Here is a 9626-nt window from a genome sequence, read left to right on the forward strand (position 1 = left end):
CTTTGTATTTATCGTATCTCGCTTTTATGCAGCAGTAGCCTGGTGCAGCAGCAAGAGCAGCAGAAAAAGGAACCGGTGGAGCACATGCAGCGAGTGACCTTCCTGTGTTGTGCGGCTGCTGCTGCGCGGGAGCGGAGATGGCAGCTACTAGCCTTCAAAGAGTAAATTGAATGCATACACACATCAAACAGACAAAGAAAAGCAACAGTCACTTCGCATACTAATCGCACAGGGGCGGCCGGCACACCTTCATACTGCCCGAGTTCCACCAGCAGCAGCAGCAGCCGTTGTCGCAACTGTCGCTGCTCTTGATGCAGCGGCCGCTTATTTAGAAGCACAACTCCTTGGAGTTTATGTATACTGGAGGCTGTCATAAGCCATTTCCACATGCAAACTTCTCCATTCAACAGGCAACCCTGTGCCAGGAAGGCACAGACAACCCTGGTGCCTTCCTGGCGCTAGCTGCTGGTGATGCGGATGTTGTTGCATCATATATCATGGCTGATAGGCCAGGAGCATACTGGTTATCTTCTTTCAACAGCAACACAGGTAGCTGAGGTGTCTCGCTGCATGCATGCTGGCTGCATGCTGCTCATTGGTCTACGCTTTTATAAAGCGAGAGTTCGAGTGTATCCACGGCACAGTGCTTATGAAGAGGCCCCCCCCGCCGCCGCAAACACATACACACACACACACACACACACACACACACACACACACACACACACACACACACACATAACGCAAGCCTCAGGTGGTTACAAACGAGAGCAGGTGCTGCTGCGGCTGTCTGCCGTATCACTGGCACATTAGCTGCAGCAGCACCTGCTCCGCCGGGGTTCTCACCTAGGCCAATCCCCACAGACCAGCAGCAAGGACAACGATTGCAGCAGACCCTCTTCGCCTTTTGTAGGTGGCTTTACGGAAGGCGCAGCATAAAGGCTTGCTGCTTTTCCACTTTCTGTGCAGCTGTACCCAGGTACCTGTGCTATCTACAAGAACTGCAGATTTTGCAGCAAAATACCTCGCATTCACAACTGCACGTAATGCGACTGGCTGGATGCCGCCTACTCAGTACTATATGAGCTATAGTAGCAGCAGCTGGAGCTGCTGCTGTTGCATTTACGTGCATGCCGCAGCAACATTGCTATCCAGCCCGTTGCTGCATGTAAAGCTGCTGCCTCATCGTTGAGAGAGAATTTCGAGACAACGGTACCTTGCAGCTACACGCTGAAGCAAAAGGACACCCACACTAACCATCTGCTGGTGCTGCCGCTGGTGCTGCTGCACAGGATCCAGGAAGACGGCAGCGCATTTAAACTGCCTTATTCCTTTGAAACGACACGGCTAGTGAACAGCAGAAGCAGCAGCAGCCAAGATGATTAGCAGCCGCAGCAGAATGCAGCAGACCAGCTATCGGCAAAAGCAGCAGAGGGGTGCTGCTGCTGCTGCTGCTGTGTATATAGGGACTGATATTCGGAGATTCAGAGACACACCATACGAATTGTCTGCTGTTGTTGTTTCTGCTGCTGCTGCTCGCTACCCGTCCTTTATACGCAGCCTACACCCTAAGCCCGTACCCTGAGATCCAGTCGAGGAAACGTTACAGGAAGGTAATTACGGATTTACAGCTCGCAACAAACAAACAAACCGAGCAGTCATGGGGCCTCCAGCAAGCCCTGCTAGCTGCTACGTGCTCTTCGATGGAGCATCAGCACTCTGCAAGGTAGGCTGCTAGCCAGCTACCCGGTGAGCTGTACCAGCTAGCTGGTAGCTACCTGCTGGCTAGCCGGTATTTAGCTAGGTACACGGGTCCCCGAAATCCCGTTGCAGCTTTCTGAGGAGGTGGTTAAGATGTTTGGCAGTCTCTGCTGCTGTTTCCTTTCTCTTCTCCCAATGCTGCAGCAGCACACGTAGCTCCAGCTCACGATTAAGCGTTTGCTTTTTGCTGCAGCGCAGCTGCTCCAGTAGCTTGGCTAGTTGCTGGTCCTGCTTCTGTAGAAGCATCTGCTGCTGCTGCTGCACCTCCTCGTGCTTCTGGCGCTCTTCCTGCAGCTGCTGCTGGACACGCACAAGCTCCTTCTCCTGCTGCTCTCGCTGTTTTTGCTGCTGTTGCTGCTGCTGCTGCACAGCTTGCATCAGCTGCTGCAGCTCGCGCTGCGCAAAGTCTAGGGCTTCGTCTTTCTGCTTTAGCTGTTGTTGCTGTTGCTGCTGTTGCTGCTGCAGCCGCCGTAGCTCCTCCTGCTGCTGCCGGTCTGCAGCAGCCGTTGCTTCCCTAGCTTCCTCGACTTCTCTGTATCTCCGATGCCACTCCATTGCTCTGAGTCCACCAGCATTAGCAGAACAGCAGCAACAGCAAACAAGCAGTTAAACAGCAGCCAAAAGAGGCAGGGAGGGGAGTCAAGAAAGGATATAAACATGTGGTGTAAGCTGCCTTCACCAGTCGAAGCTGCTGCCTTCTAGAAAAATAGCTAGGCCCCTAGCGCGGAGGGTTTGGGGGTCTCACCGTTGTGCATACTCCTCTGTTTTCCTCTCTAGTTCTTTCTCTCGTCTCCGAGCGGAGATGTTTGCCTCCTGCAGCATCTCTTCCTTCTGCAGCAGCAGCTGCTGCTGTTGCTGCAGCTTCTCCTCCTGCTGCTGCAGCAATCGCGCATGCACTGCGGCGGTTTGCTTTGTATCCCTGGCTTGAGCTTCTGCGGCTTGCTGCGCTGCAGTTGCTGCTGCAACAGCCGCCTTTAACGACTGCAGCTCTTCAGCGGACTGCTGCTGTTGCACAGGCTGCTGGCTGTGCTGCTGCTGCTGGTGCTGCAGCTGTTGCAGCTGCTGCTGCAGCAAGTCCCGCTCGCAACGCAGTTCTCGCACCTTCTCCCGAGGAGTCCAGGAGTTGTGTGCATCCTGCAGTTCCTGCTGCAGCCTAGCGACGCGTTGCACCAGCTGCTGCTGCTGCTGCTGCTGCTCCGCGTTTTTCGCTTCTGCTGCAGCAACGGCGGCCTGCAGCTGCTGCTTGTCGCGCTGCAGCAGTCGAGTCTCCTCCACAGCTCGCTGCAGCTTATCTGTATTTTTTTTAAAAGAAGCCTGAAACTGATATTCTTCTTTTGCTGCTAGCCGCAGTACTCTGTTTAACTCGGCGTTCTTGCGGCTGGTCTGTCGCAGCGCCAGCTGCAGCTGGTGCAGCTTGTGCTGCTGCCTCTGTTGCTCCTCTCTGTGGTGCTGCCTCTCCTGCTCCAGCTCCTGCTTGTGCTTCTGCAGCTTTTCCATCGCCTGCTGAACCTGCTGGAGTTGCTGTTCCTGCTGCCGACGTGCTGCCTCCTTCACTGCGGTCAAGGAAGCGCTGAAGGCACTCTCGAGCTGCTGTAACTGCTGCTGATGTCGACGGCGCTGTTGCTGCTGCTGCTCCTGCTGCTCCTGCTCCTGCTGCTTCGCGCTGCGCTCGTGTCTCTGTCGAAGCAGCACTTGCTGCCGATGTGCTGCAGCAAGCTCATCTTGCTGCAGAGCTGTCTCCTGCTGCAGCTGCTGCACACGGCTCCATGCTTCATTTCTCTCTTCCTGCAGCTGCTGCAGCTGCTGCACGAGCTGCTCCTGCTGTGCTTGCAGCGCTGCTGCTGCTGCCTGCTGCTCCTGCTGCTGGCGCCGTTGCTGCTGTTGTTGCTGATGGTGGTGCTGCACCAACTGCCGCAGCTCTTCCACTTCATCGGAATAGGCAGCAAGTTGACGCTGTAAATGCTCCAGCGCCTGTTGCTGGTGCTTCTGCTGTTGCTGCTTCGGTTGGCTTGCCTCATGTAGTAATGCGGCACGATCAATCTCCACGTCTACTGCACCCACTACCTCCGGTGCTGCCGCTGTTGCGGCTTCTTCATCTGCCTCGCCCTTTGCTGCTGCTCTTATGTTGGATTGCGGGCTACTCGGTGAGTCAACAGCAGCAGCCGCAGCATTCTGCTGGTGCCGCAGTTGGGCTGCTTCACACAGTCGCTGCAGCGGGCCTTGCTGATGTGCTGCTTGCTGCTGCAACAGCTGCAAAGCGAGCCGGGCTACCTCCAGCGCGTCACCTGCTGCACCTCTCAAACAAGGGCAGTTGCTGCTGCTGCTGCTGCTGCTACTGCCGCTGCTGCTGTTTGTGCTGCTGCTGCTACTGTTGCTGTTGGTTTTGCTGTTGCTGCCACTAATGAAACGACGAGGTGAGCAGCACCCAGATTCGGAGCCCCCAATGGGGCCTTTTGAATTGCTACTGCTGAGGACTTCTGCTGCTGCTTCTGCTGAGGCTACCATAGCTGGTTGTGCTTCTGCGGTGGTTTCTGTTAATCTTATTGGTGCGCGCACCTCAACCTCCTTCGACGCGTCAGCCGTTGCTGCACGAGCACCAGGTGTGTCTGCGTTTGCTGCTGTTGCTGCTTCTGAAAGTGGATTGTCAGGGAGACCAGCAAGACACTGCAGGAACTCCATTGCTGAAATTGCATGCAGGGCTGCATGCGATGCCTCTGGGAGCCGCTGCAGCGTCGAGAGAAGTAACGATGAGCTGCCTTCTGAAGCTGCTGCTGCTGTTGTCGCCTCTTCTGCTGTGACTGCTTCGGGTGCTGGGTCTCCTGTCGGTGCTGCTGCTGACCTCGGAACGTTGCAGCCTGTCACTTCAAGTGACAACTTTTTGCTGCTCTCCAGTTCTGGTGAGTTGCACCCTGCTTGCGCTGCTGATGCAGCAAGAGCTGCATCTGTGGTTGCATCTGCTGCTGTTTTGGTCTGGGCATGGTTTCCTCCAGTGTTGCAGGCCTCAACCACTATTGCAATGTCGCGGGTTTGATGATGTGTTGCTGCTGCTGGGACTTCTGCTGCTTTTGTAGATACTTTTGTGGCTGTCTTTGTTGATATTGCTGTTGCTGCCTGTGGAGCTGCTGCTGCTGCTGCTGTACCTGCTGTCTTCGCTCTCCGTGTTGCAGCGCGGACCCCGCACGCGCCGCCCAGAGAGATGCACTGAAGTCAGAGCAACAACCAAAGGAGCAGCAGCAAAAGCCAATATACGGTAGTACGATGCAGCAGCAGCAAGATGCAGCAGCAGCAAAAGGCAGCAGGAAGGTCGAGGAGGTACATCTTCCATTCTGCTTCGCTGAGGCACGCAGGGCGTTGAGTGGAGACAGAAACAAGGGTTTAGGGTTTAGGGTATGTGGTACTCTGGTAGAAGGATGCGGTCTGAGCTGCCTCCAGAGGCGGTCTAGTTCCTGCTGCTGGGAGTCGAAGTCACAGCTGCGGGTGACATCCCCAGCAGCAACTGCTGCTGCTTCTGCGGCTGCTGCTGCTCGCTCTTCAGCTTCTACTGGAATGCCATCGAGCTGCTGCAGCAGGGGAGCGCACAGCAGCACAAACCGGCGATAGCACGGGCTGCAACAAATGAAGTTGGTGTTGCTGCTGGTGCTGCGTTGAGGAGACAGGGCGATGGCATGAAGTGTTGCGTCTCCATCACGTTCCTGCTGTTTCTGGTGCTGCTGCTGCTGCAGCGCGGCTGCGGCACGCGAAGCAAAGGGAGCAGAAGAGAAAATCTAAACCACAAACCCCTGATCCCCAACCCCAAGCGCCGCCTGCTGCGCCTCTGATGGCTGCTACAGTCCAAATCCGCTGCTACGGTTAAGGGATTATGGTGTTTCTACCTTCTTTAGCTTGCAGGGACAGCTGCTTGAGGTGAGACAGGCCCCCAAGGAACAGCAGCTGCTTCAGTTCCCCTAATCGGTTGCAGCGCAGGTCGAGGCACTCGAGGCGGTATTCCGGTCCCCACAGCTGCATACAAACCCTCAACCCTAAATCCTACACCCGCAAATCCCACGAACCCTGAAGCACAAACCCTGTACTCTGAACCCTGTTCACCCTACAGCTCAAGCCCTCAAGCTCAATGGGTGAATATGAAACGGACGGCACGTGCAGCCAGTCTCGAAGTTCATCTATCTGGCACCCATATGTAGGATTTACCTGCTGGAGGCCCGAGATGCAACTAATTTGGTTGAGCTCAGCGCGGAGACAGCGGAGGCTCGACAGACCCGCGACGCCATCCAGAGACCGCAGCTGAGAACAGCACCACCTCCAACAGCACTGCTATTGCTGCTGTTGCCCACTGCAAAGTGCGCGTGCCGCGCCTAGAACTGCAATGTATGGGGCTTTTCGCATAGGCGCCAGGTTCAGTGTAAGGTTCTGGGTTCGGTATTTAAGGTCTCTCAGCGTTTAGGGTTCAAGGTCTATGGTTTAGGGTATACGCCTTGCCTTGTTAGAGGCGACGTCGAGGAGCCGCAGGCGCTGCAAGGACGTTAAGCAGCCAAGCCGCTCCAAATGATTAGAGGAGACTCGCAGCTCCTCAAGAGCAGGCAGGGCGTTTATCCCCTGCAGCAGTACCAACCGCACAGGTGCAGCAGCAACAGGGGCAGCCGTAGCACCTAATGGTGCCGACGGCGGAATCCCCCCGCAGGAGCAACGGCAACTTCTGGAAGTAACAGCCACAGCTAAACAGCTTCGCAGGAAAAGAAATTCAACAGCAGCACATCATCAGTAACATGAGCACCAGCAACATTAGCGGCAGCAGTGGCAGCAGAGGCAGCGTACCTCCAGAGAAACTAGGGAGTTTGCATGCAGAGACAAGACCCGAATATTCTCTAATGATGCCCCCACATGCATCTTAGAAAGCGCAGCAGAAACACAAGTCAAGCCAAGCCCAATCAGACGTATCTGCTGCTGATGATGATAATGATGAGCTGGCTGCAGCCGTGGCTGGTGCCCCTGTGAACCCTGGGGCTGTGTACGGCAAGGAGATCCATCGGGGTGACCGGCAGTCGTTTCAGGTGTTTCCGGGGCTGCTGTTGCTGCTGATACTGTTGCTGTTGCTGCTGCTGCTACATGTCCTGAGGGTCCCGGAATTGCGGCATGACTGCTGCTGGTGCTGCTGTTGAGATCTTCTTCCTGCTGAAGCAGCTCCTGTGGCTGCACCGGGAGCAGCAGCATCAGCAGCAGCCTAGCCCGCAGCAAGAGGAGAATCGGCACTCATCCCAGCAGCCACAATGCTGCCACTTCTGTTGCTGTCGCCACTACTGCTGCGCTTTGCAATTCGGCTGCTATCCTTGGCAGTGCTGCAGCTCCTCTACTCTGTGTAAAGCCTGGCAACTCTGCCTACCTTGGTATTGCTGCCGATGCTGCTGCTGTCGCTGTTATTTTTGTTGCTGTTGCAGCCCTGTTGCCGCCACGCAGACTCTGCGGTGGCTCCTTACTCTTAGATATAAAGAAAAACTCACAGCCTAAGGGCGCGCCCAGAAAACAAACACTGGAGAAGCTTTAAGCATAAAATCCGCAACTATATGCTCTCGAGACGAATGGCAGGAAGGCATCAGTGTTTAAACTTTGTGTTTAGAGTCTGTGGTTTAGGGTAGTGTTTAGGGGGCCCTTTGGCGAGCGTGAGGGCCCCCTGGTCAGCGGCAAGAAGAACGCGTTTCGGCGGATTAAATTGAAAGTATATATGATAGTTAACAAACGAAACGGTAAAAACAACTAGAGACGAACCTTGAAGGCCGTGACCGTTTTGCAGACATGGGGGCCCCCTGTGGTGGGGTCCCTGTGTGCGAGTCTGGTGGCGGAGAATTCACGCAGGTACTGCTGCATTTTTTAAGAGGTTGTTTAAAAATACAGGAAGACGGACGCATCTAAGGCAACTAGAACGCAGCGGGGAACAAGGGGAGTAGTGAAAACCCTTCCAAGCAGCCACAGGCCAATCAACCGAAACACTCCCGTCAGAACTTCAGGTGTATATGCACCGCAGCAAAAGGCAGTAGCAGCACCACGGTGTCATCGTTTCTGCAACAGCACCACAGGAACAGCAGCTCCCCATAAGAAGGCCTTCCGGAGACACAGATCCTACCGCCGTTACTGTTCCTTCTGCCACCTCAGCGCCTACCCCATCTTTGTTGGCGCAGTCATCCATGTAGCTATGAAAAGCTAGTAACAGGTTGCTACAGCTCCCCGTACCCCTGAGTGACAAACAGAACACGAGCACCCAAAGCCATTTCGGGAGGTAGGCGTATGCACAAGAGAAAAGATGTACACATGCTCGGGTTAGGTGGTCAAAAACGTCGTTAAACTCACCAAGCACGCCACGATTGTTGATTACGATGGATAGGAAATAAAATAATCACGATGTAATTTACTAGCAGGTTGATATTACACACCCTGAGGGTAGACTTTTGAATTCTGGTGTTTCCTCATCGATTGCTCAATGCTGAATGTTTGTTTATGCGGAGGGCATTTATACTTGGGGCATTTTGGAGGAGAAAAAAGCGTCACCATTGCCGCAGTATGAATGCCCAAGCTTGTTGGGAATGCTATTGAATGCCCAACCATACTGGTGTAGGGTTGGCCTCACTGATAATATATCATATATGGCCTATGGTATCATGCAGTAGGCAAACACACATAGCCAGCCTGCACAACTAGTAGCACGCGAGCAGCAAGCAGTAGTGTTAGCATCAGCAGGGCCTGTAGAACCGGCAGCAGCAGGAGACTCACGTACCCGTTGCCAGAGCAACACCTGGAACGGCAGCAGCTGTGGGAACAGGGGTACGTGAGTCTCTTTCGCCTGAAGGGTGGCAGCACCAGGAGCAGCGGCGACGGACCCCTTCTCCTGGGGGCCGCCGCAGAAACAGCAGCAGGGCAACCCAGGGACCCCCACACCAGCATGTGTTTGTATAACGTACCGTTGTTTCTGCTTCCACTGCTGCTGGTGAGGCACGGCCAGCCTATTTATTGACAAGCACATGCTGCCATCTTGGCGGTTGAAGGACACGGTGGTTGAGGCTCTCCCGTCTAGGGCACAGGCAAACCCTATTGGGATTTACCTAACCTGGTAAGTACACGATGCTGCGGGGGCTGGCTCCCCGGTCGGGTGTTCGCCGTTATCTTGCTAGTCAGCAAGGTGCAAACCCTGCTATCTGGCTGGATAGCCAAGTACCTAGCATGCTGGCTAGGTAGAAAGAATAACTAGGTAGCTAGGAAGCTAGTTTGCAAGCTAGCTAGCTAGCTAGGTGTTTTGTGGAGACCCGATGACTGTGCAGGTGCAGCAAATCTATGAGTGTCTCCCCGAGTTGTCTGAGGGAGCCTGGAGGAAGAGGAAGCAACAGCTTGCTGCTGCTGCAACTCGCGTCCCTACTGCTGCTGGCAGCAGCTGGGGGCAGGAGCAGCCGAAACGCCTGCTGCAGCTTCGTGCGGACCGCTGTGTGCATGCCCAGCAAGCAAGCTATATGCAGTAGAACAAAAAGCATTAGCATTTGCAAAATGGACAGCAGCAGTAGAAACCCCCAAAACCCCAATAATTCAATTAGGCAAAATTCAAAAATAGCCATTTCCCATGACTTTTGTCCCCCGTCGCAACGCCGGACCCGTTTCCCGCTATCGCCTCACATTATCCTCTGTATTTCTTGAGATTTTCCGTCTTCGCTCATGCATTCTTACCTTCAGATCGATAAAAGTTCATTCCCAGATCAATAAAAGTTCATTCTTTCCTTAAATTGAAATAATTTAAATATTAGAATAATCAAGTTTTTCTTAAGATCTGTGCTCTGCTCCTGCTGTAGTAGCACGCCGTACAACACCACTTTGCCCGCTGTGTCCCGTCT

The 9626-nt window shown here is 54.4% G+C and overlaps 1 protein-coding gene across 1 annotated transcript; it reads right to left on the minus strand.

Annotated features, from left to right (window-relative positions):
• Nucleotides 1–1800: 1800 nt before the first annotated feature.
• On the minus strand, nt 1801–7620 carry EMWEY_00031450 (leucine rich repeat family protein, putative; the record flags this gene model as incomplete). Its single annotated transcript, XM_013481713.1, has 7 exons — nt 1801–2320; nt 2507–4962; nt 5160–5488; nt 5634–5787; nt 5950–6042; nt 6574–6948; nt 7522–7620. The coding sequence occupies 7 exons, from the start codon at nt 7618–7620 to the stop codon at nt 1801–1803; spliced, it is 4026 nt and encodes a 1341-aa protein (XP_013337167.1).
• Between the last annotated feature and the right edge of the window lie 2006 nt (nt 7621–9626).

The sequence above is a fragment of the Eimeria maxima genome, genomic scaffold (genome assembly GCF_000499605.1).
Source record: "Eimeria maxima Weybridge genomic scaffold, Emw_scaff398, whole genome shotgun sequence".
Lineage (NCBI taxonomy): Eukaryota > Apicomplexa > Conoidasida > Eucoccidiorida > Eimeriidae > Eimeria > Eimeria maxima.